General features: G+C 64.7%; 3 protein-coding genes across 4 annotated transcripts; 1 reads left to right on the forward strand and 2 right to left on the reverse strand.

The window, feature by feature from the left end:
* Positions 1 to 303: 303 nt before the first annotated feature.
* Positions 304 to 8,979, reverse strand: CDH1 (cadherin 1). Its single transcript, XM_085071302.1, has 16 exons — positions 8,814 to 8,979; positions 8,588 to 8,699; positions 5,186 to 5,409; positions 4,955 to 5,086; positions 4,708 to 4,863; positions 4,487 to 4,631; positions 4,196 to 4,368; positions 3,713 to 3,841; positions 3,423 to 3,608; positions 3,099 to 3,343; positions 2,857 to 2,999; positions 2,528 to 2,755; positions 1,796 to 2,017; positions 1,581 to 1,711; positions 1,343 to 1,486; positions 304 to 1,252 (listed from the first exon to the last, which is right to left on the reverse strand). Exons 1-16 carry the CDS (start codon positions 8,868 to 8,870, stop codon positions 1,040 to 1,042), a joined length of 2,640 nt encoding a protein of 879 aa, XP_084927428.1. The 5' UTR covers positions 8,871 to 8,979; the 3' UTR covers positions 304 to 1,039.
* Positions 8,980 to 9,990: 1,011 nt separating this feature from the next.
* CDH3 (cadherin 3) lies at positions 9,991 to 15,926 on the reverse strand. Its single transcript, XM_085071301.1, has 15 exons — positions 15,718 to 15,926; positions 13,801 to 13,997; positions 13,617 to 13,727; positions 13,331 to 13,486; positions 13,110 to 13,254; positions 12,821 to 12,996; positions 12,612 to 12,740; positions 12,346 to 12,531; positions 12,012 to 12,256; positions 11,786 to 11,928; positions 11,257 to 11,481; positions 10,935 to 11,153; positions 10,705 to 10,835; positions 10,484 to 10,627; positions 9,991 to 10,417 (listed from the first exon to the last, which is right to left on the reverse strand). The coding sequence occupies exons 1-15, from the start codon at positions 15,857 to 15,859 to the stop codon at positions 10,205 to 10,207; spliced, it is 2,562 nt and encodes an 853-aa protein (XP_084927427.1). The 5' UTR covers positions 15,860 to 15,926; the 3' UTR covers positions 9,991 to 10,204.
* Positions 15,927 to 16,960: 1,034 nt separating this feature from the next.
* Positions 16,961 to 20,009, forward strand: LOC146431990 (cadherin-1-like). Of its 2 annotated transcripts, XM_085071305.1 has the most exons (9): positions 16,961 to 17,090; positions 17,199 to 17,318; positions 17,411 to 17,566; positions 17,642 to 17,786; positions 17,866 to 18,041; positions 18,110 to 18,199; positions 19,233 to 19,375; positions 19,590 to 19,725; positions 19,859 to 20,009. In XM_085071305.1, exons 1-9 carry the CDS (start codon positions 17,052 to 17,054, stop codon positions 19,946 to 19,948), a joined length of 1,095 nt encoding a protein of 364 aa, XP_084927431.1. In that variant the 5' UTR covers positions 16,961 to 17,051; the 3' UTR covers positions 19,949 to 20,009. The 2 variants fall into 2 exon arrangements, with proteins under 2 accessions (XP_084927431.1, XP_084927430.1); XM_085071304.1 differs by having other exon boundaries at positions 16,962 to 17,318.
* The last annotated feature ends 3 nt before the right edge of the window (positions 20,010 to 20,012 follow it).

The following is a 20,012-nucleotide window of genomic DNA, read 5'->3' on the forward strand; positions in this document are numbered from 1 at the left end:
ATACTGGGATGGAATCCTTCTCATCTGAGAGTGGTGAGGTCCTGGCACTCGCCCAGAGCAGCTGTGGCTGCCCCTGGATCCCTGGCAGTGTCCCAGGCCAGGTTGGACATTGGGGTGTGGAGCAACCTGGGATGGTGGAAGGTTTCCTGCCAATGCAGAGGGGTGGAGTGGGATGATCCTTAAGGTCTCTTCCAACCCAAACCATTCCCTGACTCTGATTGCCCGCTCGCTCGTGGAGGAGCCATGGCCACACCTGCACAGGAGGTAAAGCCGCCAAACACCGGCAGAGCCTCATACACAGAGTTGTGGTTTTCTTAAAACAATTTATTTTTTTCAATTTTATATAAAAAACATGCAATCAACACTTCACCACTGCTGGTTTCCCAGCTCACATCAGACCCTTTTCCCATAATAAAAAATACGAACCATGTCAACAGCTAAACACAGAGGTCAGGATTTTGGGAAAGCCCTTTGATTTTGGAAAGCGCCTTTCATTGGCTGCATGGTAATTACACCTGGCACAACACAGAGGAAATCAAACCATAATCTGGGATACGGAAAAATAGAAATCTGCCTGTACATACAACGTAGTAAATACAATTCCCTGTGACGATGCATCTTTGGTCTGTGCTGATCGAGTGCCTCATCCCACTTCTCCGTCACCAGGTTCATGATCTGAGCCCGGTGGGAGATAGCTGTGTGGGGCTGGGAGCACGAGGTATTTTGGAGAGCGCCAGAGAAACCTCCTTTTCTCCTCTTGAAAAAGGGAAGAAGGAGCTGATCCTGGCCCCCACAGCTGGGAGCACCTCAGTTCCAGGGTGGGGAATGGACCAAAAGGTTCCATGCCCTGAAGCCGAGGGGGCTAGGAAACCCCCAGACTACCCCAAAACCCCCCACCCTGGTGAGCCTGAGCTTTTCTCAGTGAGGGAGATGTGGGCACTGTGTCCAGTGGGTGTTGGAGGGGGTTCGGCCACCCCGGGCAGAGACCAGCCTGAGTCCGGAGGGGTGAAATGAGGTGGTGGCAGCAGGCCAGGGGTCCCTAATCGTCCTCCTCGCCCCCGCCGTAGAGCTCGGCCAGCTTGCGGAAGCGGCTGCCCCAGTCGTTGAGGTAGTCGTAGTCCTGGTCGCCGTCGGAGGCGGAGGAGTTGAGGGAGCTGAGCGAGGTGGCCTCGGAGCCACTGCCCTCGTAGTCGAACACCAGCAGCGAGTCGTAGGGGGGAGCCGTGGGGTCTGTGTCGGCTGCCTTCAGGTTCTGGGGGAGCAGAGGGGTCAGTGCCTGTGTCCCCTGCGCTGGTGTGGCAGGGAGGCATCACCCCCTGGCCCCGCCCTGGTCAGGACTCACCTCATCGATGAAGTTCCCGATCTCGTCGGGGTTGGCGGGGCGCGGTCGGTACTGCGGGGCTGCCATCAGCGGGGGGGCCACGTCATTGCGGATCACCTCGGGCCGCGCGTCCAGCCCCCGGTGCAGCTGGCTCAGGTCATAGTCCTGGGGGGACAGCACGAGACAAGGTTCAAGGGACAACCACAGACACCGCCACCACCACTTGGTGTGCGGAGTCCAGCAGGCAGAGCCATCCCACCTGGTCCTCCTCGCCACCGCCCTCCTCATCGTAGTGGTAGACATTGTCCCTCATGTCATCCTCAGGTGGGAGCAGTGGCTCCTTCACCACCTTCCTCCTCCTCGCGAAGAGCAGCAGCAGCAGCAGGAGGACTGCAGGCACAGGAAGCAGGTCAGGGCAGCAGGGAGAGGGTGACCCACACCGTGTCCCTCCCGTCCTCGTCCCCAGGTACTCACTGAGCAGCGCCAGGATGCCCCCCAGGATGCCCAGGATGGCAGGCACGCCCATGCCACCAGAGATGAACGCTCGCCGCTCACAGTTCTTGGCTGGCCCCTCACAGCTGCAGACCTGGGCTCGCACAGGTGTGATCTGCTCCTTGCCCTGTGCATCCAGCAGCTTCAGGAAGATGCTGTACTCGCCTGGCTCCAGCTCCTTCTTCATGCTCAGCTTCACCACGTCTTGGTGAAACACAGAATCATTTGGGTTGGAAAAGGCCTCCAAGATTATTGAGTACAGCCATCCCCCAGCACTGCCAAGGCCACCACTGACCCATGTCACCAAGTGCCACATCCACACAGCTCTTAAATCCCTCTAGGGATGGGGAATATAACAATGTCCTGGGGCAGCCTGTTCCAATGCCTGACCGCCCTTTCCATGAATGAATTTTCTCCAATATCCAACCTAAATCTCTCCTGGCACAACTGGAGGCTGTTTCCCCTTGTCCTGTCCCTTGTTCCCTGGGAGCAGATCCTGACCCTCACCTGGCTGCACCCTCCGGCCGGGGAGGTGTAGAGAGCAAGGAAGTCCCTCCTGAGCCTTCCCAGCTCCCTCAGCCACTCCTGGTGCTCCAGCCCCTCTCCCAGCTCTGGTTTGGGAGCACCCTTGGCACTGTCACAGGATTTGCCTCATGGCAGGTCCCCAGCCTAGTGCCCACAGCAGTGTGCAGCTACAGAGCAGGTGGCACCCACCTGGTGGAGCCACCTTGGCAGTCCAGTTGCTGCCAGAGCCATGCATCAGCTCTGCCCTGAAGGGGTGGGTGTTGGGGGGCAGGTCCTTGTCGATGATGTTCAGGATCTGCTCCTCGGGCTGCCGGTTGCAGATGTCAAAGCTGCGGGGCTCTGGCACAGGCCCGTTGTCATTCACGTCCTGCAGCAGGAGGAGCAGTGTCCCCGTGCCAGTGCCATAGTTTGGTGACCCTGTGGGACTGAGAGTCAGCGAAGCACCCAGGGAGGGGCCTGCCTGGACCCCATGGGGGGACACGGAGCGGGGCAGGGGGGAAGCAGCTGGGCACCCTCACCGTTGTCCACGGCCAGGACGATGGCTTTGTAAGTGCTGTTGATGGCATGTGCTGACTCTCTGTCCAGCGGCTGCGCTGCCGTGACGATGCCGTTCTCAGGGTCGATGGCCAACCACCCGGCGGGGTCGCTGCCCATGCGATACCTGGGGGCAGCCAGGGGTCAGCAGGGCGAGAGGAAGGGGCACACAGTGCAGCACAGCCCTTCAGACACCCCAGCAAAGCCCCCACCACCCTCCACTCACGTGATTTTCTGGCTTTGATCCTTGTCAGGATCCTGGGCTGTGTAGGAGGTGACCTGGTATCCCACAGGCACGTCCTCCATCACCTCCACCCGCTTGACCGAGGGCACAAAGATGGGGGCTTCATTCACATCCCTCACCGACACCAGGACACTGGCCGTGGCAGGATTCAGGTCCACAGTGAAGGGGACCTTGTTCTCCACTGCCACCACAAGCTTGTACCGTTTCTGGGTCTCATAATCCAGGCCCTGGGGGAGGAAGAGAAGCTGGGTAGTGCCAGCAGGGATTCAGCTGGTGCTGAGGCGGCCACGTGGCAGTGGGACCCACCCTGGCAGTTTTCAGGAGCCCATCATTGGTTTTGGGGTCAGTGGTGATCTCGAAGTCGCCCTGTGGGTCCCCGCTCAGGATGCGGTAGACGGCGTCCCAGGCTGGGGAGCCTGGCAGGTCCTGGTCTGTCACATGCAGCCGGGCCACCAGCACCCCCACCGCGTTCTCATCCACTGATGCCTCGTACTGCAAGATGGGACAGGGATGGTGACCTGTGTGGCCCCAGGCACCCCAGGTAGGGTCTTGTGCCATGATGCCCAGGGAGGGCAGTGGCTGGGGCTGGGTGGTACCATGTTGGGGTTGAAGACAGGAGGGTTGTCGTTGGCATCGGTGACTTTGATGATGGCAGTGGCGGTGTTGGTCAGGCCCGTGCCCTCCTGGTCCGCAGCCTGGATTATCAGTGTGTAGTTGGGAGTGGTCTGCAGGGCAAAATCACCCCAGTTAGGGCTGGGGTGGGGGCTGGGGAGCTCCCCTCCTCCAGGCATCACCAGCCTGCTCCTCCACCCTTCTCCAGCCTCGCTGTTCTCTGCTGGCACAGAGGCAGCCAATGTCCCAGCTGCCCACCCGAGGTGCTGGCACTGCTCCAGGGCTCAGCAGGGCTGGGGATCCCTGCAGTGTCCCCAGCACAACTCCTGGTAGGCTCGAGACTGCAGACACCCCTACAGCCGGTGGCACATCCCAAAACCAGATGGACGCCAGCATCCCTTTCTCCCCATGGCACATCCCACTGTGGAGCTGCCAAAGGTTCTCCTGGGTCATGGCAAGGCACCTACCTCCCGGTCCAGTCCCGTGCCAATGACGCTGATGATGCCCTTCTCGGCGTTGATGGTGAACATCTGCTGTGCACCCTTGGGCTCCTCGCTGAGGATGGAGTAGCCGATGATGCCGTTGTTCACATTGATCGCATCGTCTGCGTCCGTGGCATTCACAGTCATCACGGATGTGCCTGGATGTGGGGCAAGCCAGAGAGATTTTACTCATGGGACAGAATTTACCAGACACCCTGGTGTCTGCTGCTCCCACTCAGGGCTCTGCGTGGTCCCAGCTCAGAGACCCCCACGTACCTGGCTTGGCGTTCTCCTCAATGTAGCCGACAAAGACTTGCTGGGTGAAGACAGGCCGGTTGTCGTTCTGGTCAGTGACGGTGATGATGATCTCCATGGGATCCTCCACGGGCTGCCCATTGGCTGACACAGCATGGGAGTAGAGCTGCAAGAGCACAGTCAGTCTGCATGCAGCCACCAGGATTGTCCCTGTCCCACCACAGAACGTCCCCCTCACTCACCACATATTTATCCTTCTCCTCCCGGTCCAGTGGTTTCGTCACCTTCAGCCACCCTGTCTCCCTCTCGATGATGAAGACACCCACAGGGATGGTGTCTGCTCCCTGCCCTGTGATGCTGTAGAAAACCTTGGTCTCCTTGTCCTTGTTGGATTTGATCTGGCAGTGAGGCAGAAAGAAGGAGGTGGAGACATGTCCAGCACTCCGGGGACCCCCCTGGACCCTGCCTGGTCCCCGAGGGGACACATACCTGCACCAAGTTCTTGGGGAAGGGTCCCCGCTCGTTCTCAGGGCAGTTGATGGGGGGGATGACCCAGTCCCTCTTCTGCCGCCGAAGGCCATGTCCATGCTCCGGGAAAATCAGCATGTCGGGCACTGTATCCTGTTGGGACAGTGGCTCTGCTCAGTGCCACCACCTTGCTGAGCCCTCTGCATCAGGGACAGGGGGGCTGTGACCCCAGGGAGTGGGTGTGTGCTTTACCTGCTGCATCTGCTCGTGGTGTTGGTGCCACCGCTGGCGCAGTGTCACCTTGGCCGAGTGCTTCTTGCCCTCAGCATCCCAGGTGTGCACAGCAAAGGTGATCTCCCTCCGCTGGAGCTGCAGAGGCCGGGTGGCAGAGACCACGCCATCCCTGCTCACCCTGAAGCGCGTGTCGTCGGCGAGGAAGGCGGCACGGTGTGACTCACTGCAGTCTACAAAGGTCACTGGGGACAGGGGACCGAGTGACAGGGTGTTCTGCGGACACAGCCACACGCAGCACAGCCGTGTCCCAGCCGCCCGGGCTGTGGGGTCACAGCAGTGGTGGGGATGCTTCACACACAGTGCCACATGCCCTGCCAGGATCCCATCCTGGGCACGACACACGGTGCATCCCTGCCCTGCCTTTGGTCCAGGATGGGACACGGCAGGACCTGCTGTGCCACGGGATCCCAGCCGGACAGTGACAATGGGGCAAGGGGCACTTGACACAGCATGTCCCTGCAGTGCACAGCACGTCCCTGTCCCCAGCACCACGTATGGCACGGCACATCCCTACATGGGTGTATCCCTGTGGCACAGCGTGTGCCCAAGCGTGGCATGTCACCACCACCATGCCTGTGCTGCTCCAGCTGCTTCTCCAATAAAAGTGTGGCAGTCGCTCACCTGCTCTGGCACCCAGTACCCTGGCAGCCGGGCCCTGCAACCTGTCCAGGTACCCTCCGAGACCCCCAGCCGCAGGGACAGCGGGCGTGCGGGGTCCCCGTGTCACCAGCTTGGCACACGGCTGGGCGCGGTAGAGCTGTGCCGGCCAGAGGCGGCGGTCAGCCGGCATCACATGAGCTGCGGCCGCAGCTCCCGAACAAACATCCTTTGTCTAGGAGAGAGTTGCTGGAGCCAGCGGCACCCGGGCTGCGGAGCCAGCGCTGCCACCATCGCCCCGCCGTGACCCGCGCCTCGGCAAGGGGCCGCGCCGGGCTGGGTGGGAGGCAGCGCGGCACAGCCGAACGGAACGGAACGGAGCCGGTGGGGTTACGTCAGCCCAGGAGCAGCCCAGGAATCCGGGGGTGGCTGTGGGACGGAGCGGAGAGCGACCGCTGCCCCCTACCCACCGCGGTGCCCCCGACCCGGCCAGGGAGGAGCCGCCGGCGCGATGCCAGCCCCGCCAGCCCCACGGCGGGACCCCCGGCAAGGGCTGGGGGAGCCGGTGGGGCCGGCTGGGCAGGAACGTGCCGGGGCAGGCGGGGAAGGAGAGGCAGCCGCGGGCGCGGGCGCAGCGCTCGGCCCCGGGCCCTGGCACGGCCGGTGGGTGAAGCGAGGGGCAGCATGAAGCCCCCAGCCCCACACGGGGTGCAGTGAGTGCTCAGTGCTCAGCCCCGCGCCGGTTCAGTGGGTGCTGTGTGCTCAGAGCCTGCTTCCCCTTTCCCGCTCTCCCCCTTTCCAACTCCCCCCCTTCCCACCTGGCCGTGCACAACCTGTTTTTCCAGCTTGGCTGAAGGAGGGCCGTCCTCAGCCCTCCTCTCCCCGGGGCTGGGAGTCGGGGGGGCCCCCCTCTCCTGGGAATGATGGGGGTGGGAGAAAAGGAGAGCTCAGAGAGTTCCACAGGGGGATCCCCCACTTCCAGTCTCTCACCACAGCCCACAGGGCACTGGGACAGCCAGACTCCGGTAGGACCAGGCTGCCAAACAGCGTGTGGGGCTGAGACCCCACACAGGGGACCAGGGCAGCCCCCCCAAGCCACCTCATGTCCTGTGAGGTCTCAATGGGGCTGGGCACAGGCAGAGCTGGGTGTCACCACCCGTGTGTGGCGCAGGCGCTCCTGTGCCAGCACAGGGGGCTCACCCCGGGGTGAAGGTGCTGCAGGTGACACATCCACTGACGTCACCCCAGTTTCGCTGTGACTTCAGACTCTCAAGGTTTCTCCACCCAGGGCTGATGTGGACTGTCCCAGCCCCCACCACGTCCCCACCAGCCCAGAGCCCCCCATCCCACGGAGCAGAGCCCCGGTGACGCCGCAGCCCCCGCGCAGGTGTTGCTGTTTGCCGCCCCGGCGCCGCGCGGGGCCTGTCCGGGCCTGTTGGAGGGAAAACACTGCGCTCAACTCATCAGGCTAATTACAACCCAGCTCGTCAGCCTGGCCGCGAGTTTTGGGGTGTTCTGTGGCCCAGTGTGGCCTGAAGCCCACCGGGCTCGGCCACCCCATGGCTGGCATTGCGGTGGCACAGCCATGAATCACAGGGTGCCACACAAGCCCCAAGGGCAGATGGCCCTTTCCTTCCTCCCACGCCCTGGCTGTGCCCGGAACCCCAAACTGAAAGTGCTGGTGCCAGGCAGAGGATTTCCAGCAGGTCCCCGTGCTGCAGGGAAGTCACAGGTCTGCCCGTCACCCTGGTATCGGGCGCAGCCCTGATGGACATCAACGGCTGTGCATTAATGATCAACCAGAAAGCAAACAAACACCATTCCTGGGGTATGGGGCAGGGTCCATTCCTGGCTCTCCCAGGTGAAGCCGTTACAGAGCCGAGGATGTTTGGGAGCTGGTGTGGCGCTGGGTGCTTAGTACCCCTCGGCCCTGTGCCCACCACAGCCACCCTGGCACACACACCGTGGTGCCAGCACCACTCTCAGCCATGAACTGGTGCAGATTGTGATGGCCTCTGCACAGCCCCAGAGCCCACAGAGCCCCTTTTGGGGACCCCAAAGTGGCAGCAGGTCCCCAGCACACAGGTCCCTGGTACCCCGTTGCCACACTGGCTTTGGTACCAGCACAGTGGGACACCAACGTCCCCAACAGCCTAGGAGCCCATCCCGGTGCCCATCCCCATGTGGCCCTGGGGGGCTACACTGTGGGTCCAAAGGGGGCTCACCCTGGTGAACCCTGGGTGCCAGGTGAGGCACGGGGCAGGGCAGGCGCCTGCGCTCCCCACACCCCAACCTGCCGGCCCCAACAGGTCTGCGGCGCCTGAGTCAGCGCCGCCCGCGCCGGCGCACCCCGGGGAGCGGCTCCTGCTGCCCCCGCGCCACGACGCCATCCCGCCATGCCACCGCCACTGCTGCCCGTGCTGGGACCACCGGTGCCCTCAGCGTGGCCCCACGGCTGTGCATAGACACACCGCCACCACGTCTCTGTCTCCCGTGCCACCTGCCACCACAGCAAGCCTGTCCCCACCACCACCGCACTGTCCCCACCGCCGTGGGACCATCCCCACTGCCATGGCACCGTCCCCACGACCCTGTCCCCGTGAAGCCATCCAGAGCGTGTCCCCGTGGCCACGCCATCATCACTCGGGCACGGGGGCACGGCTTCATGTCCCCCGTTTCCCACACACCCCCCTGTTCCCATAGTCCCGTCCCCGTCCTCACAGCCACCCTGTCCCCCACACCCGGTTGTCCCCGTGCCCTTACCTCGTCCCAGGGCTCGTCCCGCCGCCACTCTGTCCCGCGGCACCGTCAGGGCAAAGGTCTCGGCGGTGAAGCCGGGCTGGCACACTACCCCCTGGCACAGCCGCTGCCCGCTCTGCCCGGAGAGAGACGTTTGCACCGGGCAGGGTCCCGAGCAGGGTCCCGCTGCCCCGGCTAGGGTCTCGGCGGGGTCCCAAGCAGGGTCCTGCCGCCCCATTCCATAGCTCACCTGGAGCAGGAGCAAGACAAGGCAGAGCGGGACCGAGCAGCCCGCCCGCCACCCCATCGCCGGTGCCGGTGCCGGTGCCGGTGCCGGTTGGTGCCGGAGGGATCGGGCGCTGCCGCCGCAGAGTCGCAGGTGCGTCCGGTCCAGTCCCGATCCCGCCCCGCAGGTGTCGACCCCGCCGGGAACCGCCCTGTCCCGCCCCGACGGGAGGCGGTGCCGCCCCGCCCGCACCCGGAACCCCAGTGTTCCCGGTACCCCCGACCCCCGGTGTCCCGGTACATCCGCGGTACTGCTGTGGTACTTACCCCATGGCCCCCGGCACTGTGGTACCCCCGTTATGCCTTCAGCCTCTGGTAACCCCAGTACCCCAGCAGCCTAGAGCTCTCCCAATACCCCTGGTGCTGTGCCCGGCCCGGGTACCCCCGGCCCCCCGTGCCCCTGATATTCCCGGCTTCAGACACACAGCCCCCGGGCTTTTCATGCCTCTCCCATCCAGGGGTGTGCGACAGGGGGTGTTGGCGGGTGGCAGGAGCCAGAAGTACTCCAGGATGTCCCCACGCCATGGCCGCACAGTTCCTGGCTCTGCAGGAGGGGCAAACATCGTACCCAGAGAGCCCCCCGGGGCAGGAAAGACCCCTCAGGGTGCTGCAGTCCCCAGCTTCCCCCACACCCTTCTGTCCCCAAACACAGCAGAAATGGGGGTGACCCCATGGAAAGGAACACCCTGGTGCCACCAGCTGCCCCCACCCCATGACTGTCAGGAGCTGATCCTGGACCCACTGGGAGACCCCCAGGGCTCAGGGTCCTGCTGGAGCCAGAGGCTGCTGTGCCCACGTATGCTAGGACCCACGGTTATCTCAGGGGGTTGGGGTGGCAGCCTGGGGGATGCAGGGCTCTGACTGCCCAGGCCGGGAGGGATTTAGCACCAGGAATGTCCAGTACCACCAGTGTCACTCCCACGGAGGACAGATTGGGGGTCAGTGCCCTGCCCATGCCTGCCAGCACCCCTTGGGGACAAGCACTGCTTGTCCTTGGCACTGCTTGTGCAGGAGTGGCACTGCAGCTGTGCCATAGGTGCCACACTGGAGTGGGCAAGGAGAGACAGAGCTGGAGAGAGGTCACTGCAGAGCTGGGGTCAGTGCCAACCTCCAGGGCACAAAGTGACACAGAGCCTGGAGCGTCTAAAAAACCAAATCCTTTATTAAAACTGACCCAGCTCCCATCCCCTTGTCCGCAGCATCACACACCATCATTTCATACCTTAAAAAATAGAAAATAACCACAAAAATGCAGGCAAGGAGGTGAGGGGGCTGCGCTGGGGTGGGGGGGCACAGCAGGGGGAACCCCCAAGGCACGAAAGCAGCAATAAGAAGGCAGCAGCAGGCCAGGGGTCCCTAATCGTCCTCCTCGCCCCCGCCGTAGAGCTCGGCCAGCTTGCGGAAGCGGCTGCCCCAGTCGTTGAGGTAGTCGTAGTCCTGGTCGCCGTCGGAGGCGGAGGAGTTGAGGGAGCTGAGCGAGGTGGCCTCGGAGCCACTGCCCTCGTAGTCGAACACCAGCAGCGAGTCGTAGGGGGGAGCCGTGGGGTCTGTGTTGGCTGCCTTCAGGTTCTGGGGGAGCAGAGGGGTCAGTGCCTGTGTCCCCTGCCCTGCCACCCTCTCCAGGTCAGGACTCACCTCCTCAATGAAGGTGCCAATGTCATCGGGGTGGGCGGGGCGCGGTCGGTACTGAGGCGCTGGCAAGACGGTGGGCACCACATCATTGCGGATCACCTCGGGCCGCGCGTCCAGCCCCCGGTGCAGCTGCTGCAGGTCATAGTTCTGGGGACACACACATGTGAAGAGGGGCAGAGTCAGGTTGCCCAACCTGTCACCAGCCCCCTGAGCTCCATACCCACCTGGTCCTCCTCGCCGCCACCCTCCTCCCCGTAGTAGAAGATGTTGTCCCTTGTGTCGTCCTCGGGCAGTAGCAGTGGCTCCTTCGTCACCTTCCTCCTCCTCACGAAGAGCAGAAGCAGCAGCAGGATGACTGGGGGGGAACAGTGCCATCAGCAGGGACACGTGTCCCCCACTGTGCCCAGGGCAGGAGTGTCCCCACAGCCCCAGGACCCCCAGCATCCCCACTCACGCAGCAGGGCCAGCAGCGCTCCCAGGGCAGCGAGGACGAAAGGCAGGGCAGTGACAGCCTGGGGTCTCTGGGGACAGCCTTGTGCCGCCCCCTCGCAGGCACAGACCCGTGCAGTGATGATGGTCACCTGGGCTCTGCCCGGCTGGTCCAGCAGCCGCAGGTACACACTGTAGGTGTCTGGCTCCAGCGGTGCCACCAGCTGCAGTGTCACTGTGTCACCTGTGGGAGATGGGGGCTCACGGGGATGCACCAGGAAATGCAGCCACGGCACAGCTGCTTCCATCAAGGACCCCCCATGTTCTCTTCAGCCCCACTGCAATACCTGTGTCTCCCACCTCCACAGCCCAGCTGTCCTCTGAGCCATGGGTGAGCTCGGCGCGGAAGGGGCCAGTGTTGGGGGGCAGGTCTCGATCGGTGACAGTGAGGAGCTGGGGCTGGGGACTGCGCTGGCAGACGGTGATGTCCCGTGGCTCAGCCTCGGGGCCGTTGTCGTTCACATCGAGCAGGGTGAGGAGCAGTGTGCCCGTGCCCGTGGCCGGCGGTGAGCCTGGTGGGGACAATTCTCGAGGGGGGACCCCAAACCCAGGACTATCCCAGGGACATGGGTGACTGAGCAGGCATGGGGACAGGGGAAGCCTCATCTCCCAGGGATAAAGACTCTCCAGGCAAGGGTGGGGACAGTGAGGAATGATGCTGGAGAGGGGGAGTCCCAAACCCAGGATCCTCACAGGGCAGGGGTGGGGCTGGGCAGCTCCCACACTGCTCCATGCTGGAGCTGGGATGTTTCCTGGTGATGGCAGCACATGCCCCTCACGCGGGAGGGGGAACAAGGGCCCTTTCATGTCCCTCACCATCGTCCACGGCCAGCAGCATGGCCATGTAGGTGCTGTTCTTGACGAAGGGGGACTCGCGGTCCAGGTGGTCCCGCGCTGTCACCAGGCCATTCTCGGGGTGCACAGCCAGCCAGCCCGCTGGGTCGTGCCCCACCAGGTACCTGGGGGGCACAGAGGAGCTGGTGCTGCAGCAAGGGGCAGTGGAGACCCCCCAGACCTCCACTCCAACCCTGTCCCCTCTCACTTGATCCGCTGGCCCTGTGCCTTGTCAGGGTCCTGGGCCGTGCAGGCAGTGAGGGTCTGCCCTGGGGGCACATCCTCCGACACCGTGGCCAGCTGCACCGGCGGCATGAACACCGGGGCCTCATTGACATCCTCCACAGTGACTGTCACAGTAGCAGTGGCCATTGGCAGCTTCACGACGAAGGGGACCTCGTTGGCCACTGCCACATGGAGCACAAACTTCTGCTTGGCCTCATAGTCCAGACCCTGGGAGAGGAGGATACAGGGGCAGTGAGACAAGAACAGGCAGGACCTCACTGTGGGCAGCAACGGGGTGACACGGGGGTGACGCAGACCTTGGCGGTGCGGAGGATGCCCTCGTTGGTGGCAGGGTCAGTGGTGATGGCGAAGGCACCCCCGTCGTTGCCACGCAGGATGGAGTAGACAGCTCGCCATGCCGATGTGCCAGGCTCGTCCAGGTCGGTGACAGCCAGCCGGGCCACCTCCCGCCCAGCCACATTCTCTGGCACGGCTGCCTCATACTGTGGGTCAGGGGCACCATCAGCACCACAGCCCGCCAGGCACTGGGGAGGGTCACACCCAGCAGGGGGGCCCACGTTACCGTTTTGGGGTCAAACTCAGGGGCATTGTCATTGACATCAGCGATCTCAATGACGGCCAGTGCCGTGGTGGTCAGTCCCACACCATCCAGGTCAGCTGCCTGCACGGTCAGTGTGTACTCCCGCACACGCTGTGGTGGACAGACAGACAGACACCCTGTCAGCCCCCGCTTGGGCTGGGACCCCTGCCCCACGGTGCTGCAGAGCCCACCTCCCGGTCGAGGCCACTAGCGATCACACTGAGAGCACCGGTGGCCCGGTTGATGGTGAACATTTGGGGATGGGGCTCCCGTGGCTCCTGGCTGAGGATGGAGTAGGCGATGACACCATTGTAGGTCTCCACCGCATCATCTGCATCCGTGGCTGTCACCTGCATGACGGAGGTGCCTGGGGATGTGGATGTCCTGGTGAGTGGGATACTTTGGGGGGACAGTGCCTGGGCTGTGCCCAAGGAACATGGCTGGTGGGATGCAGAGCTTCCCCACGGCATGGGGTCCTACCCGGCAGAGCTCCCTCTGGCACAGAGCCCCTGAACACCTCCTGTGTGAACTGGGGCTTGTTGTCATTCTGGTCTGTCACCGTCACGATGATCTCCATCGGCTCCTCCACTGGCTTCCCGTTCTCAGACACAGCGTGGGAGAAGAGCTGCAGGGTGGGGTGTGAGTGGGGGGCCTGGCAGAGCACCCTAACGTCCCCCCAGTGTCCCCTGGCAAGGACCTACGTGGTACTTGTCGATGTGCTCTCGGTCCAGTGGCTGCGTCACCTTCATCCAGCCTGACTCCTTCTCGATGGTGAAGATGCCCTCGGGGGGGGCATCTGCTCCCTGCCCCGTGATGCTATAGAAGATCTTGGTGTCTCTGTCCCGATTGGATTTGATCTGGGAGGAGACACAGATCAAGGGGAAGGGCATGGGGTCAGTACCGCCCACCCAATCACACCCTGCCCCAATGCAGAGCGGATGGACCCCCCAGCATCCACCTCCATGCCCAAACTAACCCCTCGCATACCTGAACCAGCTTTTTGGGGAAGGGGCCCCTCTCATTTTCAGGAACCTTGATGGGGGGGATCACCCAGTCCCTCTTCTGCCTCCTGAGAGCAGCGTGAGCCCTGGGGAGCTCCTGTGGGTTGGGGGTGAGTGAGGGCACAGCCGGCTGGGGGAGCAGGGAGGGGGGATAGGCGGGACAGCGTTACCTGTGGGGAGCGCCTGCTCTCTGCAGGAACTGGGGCAGGGTCTGGCTGGCCAGCGGCATCCCGGGGGGAACGGGCCTCTCGGGGGGGTACGGCGAGCGCCTTGCCCACCCCCGGTCGCCGCACGGGGCCCCCATCCTCCCGCACCCCGACATCAGGCTCCTCCGTCCTGTACGGCCCCGCGCAGCCTCCGGAGCTCCCTGTGAGGGTGAGGGGTGAGGGGGACTGGGGGGAGACCTCGCACCCCCCGCAACCACTAGCTCCGGGACCCCGCAATCCCCCAGAGTCCTGAGGAGGAGCGGGGCAGGGAGCGGTGGAAAAGAGGGGACACCAGGAGCGGAGCAGGGAACACCGGGAGCCGTACGGGAGCGCAGTGGAAGTTTCGGTGGAAGTTTCGGCTTTGTTTCAGAGATGATGGGAAATTCCTGGGCAGGCAGAGCCCTGCCCCAGCCCCCTCCCGGTGTGTCACCCCCCTCGGGGCTCCCAACCCCCCGTGGCCAGGACATTGGCCATTGAATCTCCCTCCCCCGCCTCCCACTCTGCATCCCTCGTGCTGGACACAGCCCCGGCTCCTCACCCCCCCGGGGGAAGGATTAGGGGATTAGCGGAGCTGAGCCAGCTCCGGGCGGCCGAGCGGCCCAGGGCGGGACGTGGAGCGGGGCTGGGGGGGCTGCGGAAGGCGTGACATGGGGCAGGGAGAGCTGCGCCCCACGGCTGCCCCACTCCGGAGGGAGCGAGCCCAGTGGCGACGGTGGGGCCACGTGGGGAGCAGCAACCGTGCCCCGAGGGCAGTGCCGGGGCCCCTCCCAGTCGCGATAGCCGCGATAAGGGACATTAACGGGGCTGGGGGCCATCAGTCAGCCTGGCAAACGGGGTACGAGGAGGCCGGGGAAGCCCCCGGCCCCTCTCCCCAGCTGTGGCACGAATCGCTGTTCCCACCAAAGGGCCAAGCGGCGCAGGGGGTACCCCACCGTGTCCTCGGGGGTCCCTCCGTGGAGAGCCCACAGGGCACCGTGCCCGCTGGGTGCTAAGGCGGAGCCGCACGGCCGGTGCCGGGGCCATGTGCTGCCCACGGAGGAGGTCGCAGTGGCATGGCCAGACCCCTGGCAGTGCCCGGCTCCAGTCCTAGCAGGCTCAGCTGATAGAAACGGGACGGGAAACGGGATGTGGTGTCCACGGCAGGCGGAGGTCGAGACCGCTCCCTGGCACTTACCGCCAAGGAAAGCTTTTAGTGCTCCCGCGGCCATTAGGCGAGCGCTGGCTCCGGCCGCGTTCCCGGGCAGCCCCAATCCCCCGGGAGCCGCCGAGCGAAGAGGGCAGCGGGCCCGGGCCAAGCGCCGGCAGGGGGCCAAGAGCTGGCAGCAGCAAGACCCTGCCCAGCCTCGGCCCAGCCAGAGCCCGCAGCCCACGGTCGGAGAAGGGTGGCCCTGGGGCACCCAGCCCCATTGCCAGCCCGGCGCTGGCCACCCACCCTGCGGGGACCCAGCCCTGCTCGCAGCGGGCTCCCCACGGCTGGGCCAAAGGCACTGGCAGCGGGCGCCACCAGCCCAGGGAGACCAGACGGGCACCGCCAGCCCCACGGGGCACAGCCAGCCCCATGGCCAAGCCCCATAGCCTGGGGAAGGAGGGCACAGCCCTAGAGCACAGGAGCCCAGCCAGCCCCATGGCGCAGCCCCACACTCGGGGACTCGCGTCAGACCCGCACCTGGGGATCCCCGCCAGCCCCACAGCCGGGGCACTGCCAGGTCCCCCCACAAACCTCACCCCCGGGGGCAAAGCGATCCTGATCCCGGCAGTGAGGGGCGCCCTGCCGCCCCTCCAGTTTTCTGAGCCCCGATCCCGGCCCCGATCGCGGCCCCAGCCCGTCCCCGAGGTGTTCCGGGGGTCCCGGTGCCTCCGCGCCCCGACGGTGCGAGTTACCTGGTGCGGGGAGCGGCCCGCGGCGCAGCCCCGGGAGGACGCATGGCAGGGACGGGGAGAGGGCGGCTGCCGGCAGGAGCGGGGAGAGGAGGAGGAGGATGAAGATGGAGAGCGGGCAGAGCCCGGAGCGTAGCCCCCGCATGGCCCGTCCGTTGCCGCCGCCGCCGCCGCCGCTCCCGTCGCCGCCCGCCGCGTCCCGCCCCGTCCCGCCCCGCAACGCCCCAGGTGAGGCGGTGGCCGCGCAGGTACCGCCCCGCCCCGGAGAGCGGCCCCGGCACCCCCCAGGCATCCTCCGGCAATGCCCTGGACCCCTCCATTACCCCCGGGAGCCTCCGGGTACCCCCTTTTACCCCTTGCAACCACCCCGGCAATCCCCGTTACACCGCGGTACCTCTCTGGGAGCCTCCGGCAATCCCCGATACAACACGGCACACCCCGATAGCATCCGAGCATCCCCGGTAGTCCCCCGGAGCCCCATGGCAATCCCCGGTACCCCAAGTTACCTCCCCGGCACCCAGCCGTCAAGATGCAACCACATCCCGGTACCCCTCGGGCACCGCCCAGTACTGGAACCTTCAATATCCTCCGGGCACAGCCGGTACCCCTCTGAAATCCTCCTGTCAACCCGCAATACCTCCCGGGAGCCCTGGGGCACCACCCGGTAACCTCTTGAAACCCCCTGGCAACCCTCGGCAATCCGCGATGTCCCCCGTTAACCCCTGGTCACCCCCAGTTACCCGTCGGTCACCCCCCTGGTATGTACACATCGGTATCCCCCAGGAACCCCCTGGCACCTCCCCGTACAGCCCGGCAATCGTCGGGCACCGCCCGCTCCCCCCGGGCACCCCCGGTCTCTCGGTGCCGCCCCCCGGTGGCCCCGGCGCAGCCCCGTGGACACGCCTGGACATCCCGGTATCTCAGGACCTTCGTGCCATGCGTCCCCTCCCGGTGTTGCCATGAACCCTGTCACCTCCCACCACCCACCCCGCAGGAACAGACACCCCCCCCGCCATTTTTCCGTGTCACCCCAGGGTGTCTCCTCCTCCTCTGCTGCCTATGGGTGCACTGGAACTCTCGGGGGAGGTGCTGTGTGTGCCCCCCAGCCCCACTGGAGAGGGGGTTCCCATGGCCACCGAGGGACAGTGCCCCGGCGGGTTCCTGGGCTCCATCGTCCTCCCCAGCCTGGAGCAGCATCTCGTGTGCTGGGTCCCCACCTACGGCCCCCCCGGCCCCGCCCGGGGCTGGCAGAACTGCTTTCAAGGCCAAGGTCACTGACGCCACAGGGAAGGTTCTCAGCTGGCACCCTGGGGGGAACAGCCAGTCTGGCTGCAGCCATGGCACCCTGCACCTTCACCATCCTCCTCCTCCTGCTGGTGGGACCATCGCAGTGGGGCCGGGGGTGCTGCATGGCCACTCCCCTGGAGGCCCAGGGCAGAACCGTGTCCCTCCATGGCTCTGCAGCCCCAGAATCCATCCCACAGGACATGCTGACCTTCCCGGAGCATGGACACAGCCTTCGGCAGCAGACGAGGGACTGGGTCATCCCCCCCATCAACTGCCCCGAGAATGACAGGGGACCCTTCCCCAAGCAGTTGGTGCAGGTATGTGTGCCCATGGGGACCAGGCAGGGTCCAGGGGGGTCCCCAGAATGCTGGGACTCCTCTCCACACCCCTCTTCCTGCCTCTCTGCCAGATCAAATCCAACAAGGACAAGGAGATGAAGGTTTTCTACAGCATCACAGGGCAGGGAGCAGACACCATCCCTGTGGATGTCTTCATCATCGAGAGGGAGACAGGGTGGCTGAAGGTGACGAAACCACTGGACCGAGAGGAGAAGGATAAATATGTGGTGAGTGAGGGGGAGGTCTGCAGCAGCAGGGGGACAGTCCCCAGGACCATACACACACTGACTGTGCCCTCACAGCTCTACTCCCACGCCGTGTCAGCTAATGGGCAACCCGTGGAGGATCCCATGGAGATCATCATCACCATCATCGACAAGAATGACAACTGGCCCATCTTCACCCAGGCAGTTTTCAACGGTTCTGTGCAGGAGGGAGCTGAGCCAGGTGGGACCACTGCCACCACTGGGGAGGCAACACTGGGGGGATGTGTGGCAGGTCACCAATAACAGGTCACCTGGTCCAGGCACACCAGTTTTGCAGGTGCTGGCCACCGATGCGGATGATGCTGTGAACTCCAACAATGGCGTTGTGAGTTATTCCATCCTGAGCCAAGTGCCGGAGCAGCCCCAGCCTGGGATGTTCACCATCAACAGCAACTCTGGGCTGATCTCTGTGGCCATGCCAGGGCTGGTGGCAGAGGTGAGCCCTGAACTCAGCCCCCACTGAGCTCAAGCCCCACATGTGGGTGATGCAGCCTCTTGTCACAGGTGGTCACTGAATACACACTGAAGATCCAGGCTGCTGATCTGGGGGGAGATGGGCTGCGAACCACCGCTACTGCCTACATCACAGTGCAGGTGAGACGTTTAGTCCCCTCCACGGCCCGGCGGTGCAGAAGGGCAGGGCGAGGCTGTGGTGAAGCCGAGCCTGGCTGCCGCAGCACCGACGCACTCCAGGTGCTTTCCGTGGTGGGAAGTGAGACTGGGATGGCAACTCTGCTGTGGCTCCTCCTGGCCCAGTGCCCCAACTTCCCACTGGGCTCTGGGCCACCAGCCTCAGGCCCCAGCGCTGCTGGAGTGTGGGTGCCAGCGGGAAGCCGCCCGTGCCGGCTCGGCCCAGCTGGGGAGGAGCACCCGGTTCTGCGGGAGTCCCGTGCTAGGATAGCGGCATTCAGCCACGCCAGCTCCACGGGGAGAGGCTGTGGCGCCAGAAAGGGAGGCCGGGGCCAGGGATGGCGTTTTGCACAGTGTCACCGGCCGCAGGTCCCCGTCTAAGCAGGACAGAGGACAGCCAGGTAAGCTCGGTAGGGTGCCTCTGTGGCACCCCCGTGTCAGCCGGTGCTGCTGTCAGGTTGGCAGCAGGAGCTGGTCCAGCTCCAGGGAGGCCGCCTGGCCCTGCCGGCTGCTGGGATGCAACCCCGAGTTGAGCTCCCACCCTCACCTGGGAGCTCCAGGAGGAGAAGGGGCCCAGCTGCCCCCAGCAATGCTGATCTGGACGTCAGACAGCCCCAGAGAGCAGGGCAGGGTCAACGTCCATCTGCACGTAACACTGTGGGCAGGGATGGGGCTGCTGGGACAGGGCTGCTTCCTGGTCGGGTCCAGGCCAGCTGCTGCCGCTGTGCTGAGGCCCACCAGGACCTGCTGAGGCAGGTGAGCAGGGAGCGCAGTGCTGCCGTAAGCACAGAGCCCTGCAGTGTGGTGGGAACTAGCTGGCACCCACCCAGCAGCTGCAATGCCCAGGGCTGAGCACCGTGGCATGGGAAGGATCTGGGCTACCCTATTCCCGCACTTGCGAAGAGGAAGGCACAGGAGCTCGGCTGCAGCACGGTTAAGACAGAGACGGATGGTGTGGCCAGGACAGGTCCCAGCCCTGCTTCCCCCTTTGCCACAGGCTGATGGCACGTCTGAAATGGGAAATGGCACCCTGACCACCCACGTGCTGAACACGGCCACAGGGCTGCCAGCAGCCGGCCTTGTCGTCCGCCTGGCCCAGCTGCAGGAACCAGGTTCACAGTGGATAGAGCTGGCACAGAGGTAGGAGAGGTGGTGGCACTGGAATGGGACAGGAATGCTGCTGCCAATGCCCTGTGAGCTTGGCCAAAGGCTCCTGGCACAGCCGGCTGCCCAGCCTTTGCCTGGGGTCTGCTGGTGGCAGGGCTGGTGCTTCGGGGTATGGCTGTGGCAGGTTCTGGCGGTAGGGCAGGACTGGGTTTCAGGACACAGCAGGACTGGCTTGGTCTGGTTTCAGGCACACGGACACAGACGGGCGCTGCCAGCCCCTCCTGGCACCAGGACAGGCCAAGGCCGGCACCTACAAGCTGCACTTTGAGACAGCTGAGTACTGGCAGGGGCTGGGGCACACCAGCTTCTACCCCTTCGTGGAGGTATGGAGTGTGGGGAGCTGGGGACAGGGTTCACAGCAGGTCTGGGGGCTGGGGCCAGGCTCATGGGGCTGCACTCCCCAGGGCCCAGCTTCAGGAGGGGGATTCCCACTGCTGCCTCCTCGCTCTCCCTCAGGTCGTCTTCACCATCGCTGACCCAGCACAGAAGCTCCATGTCCCGCTGCTGATCAGCCCCTACTCCTACACAACCTACCGGGGCAGTTAGGGGGACATGGCCTCCCCTTGGAGAGTGATGCCACCGACGCCATTAAAAGCTCCAAAAAGCACCA

This window comes from Lichenostomus cassidix, chromosome 11 (assembly GCF_008360975.1).
Source record: "Lichenostomus cassidix isolate B80296 chromosome 11, HeHo_3.0, whole genome shotgun sequence".
In the NCBI taxonomy this organism is placed as follows: Eukaryota; Metazoa; Chordata; class Aves; order Passeriformes; family Meliphagidae; genus Lichenostomus; species Lichenostomus cassidix.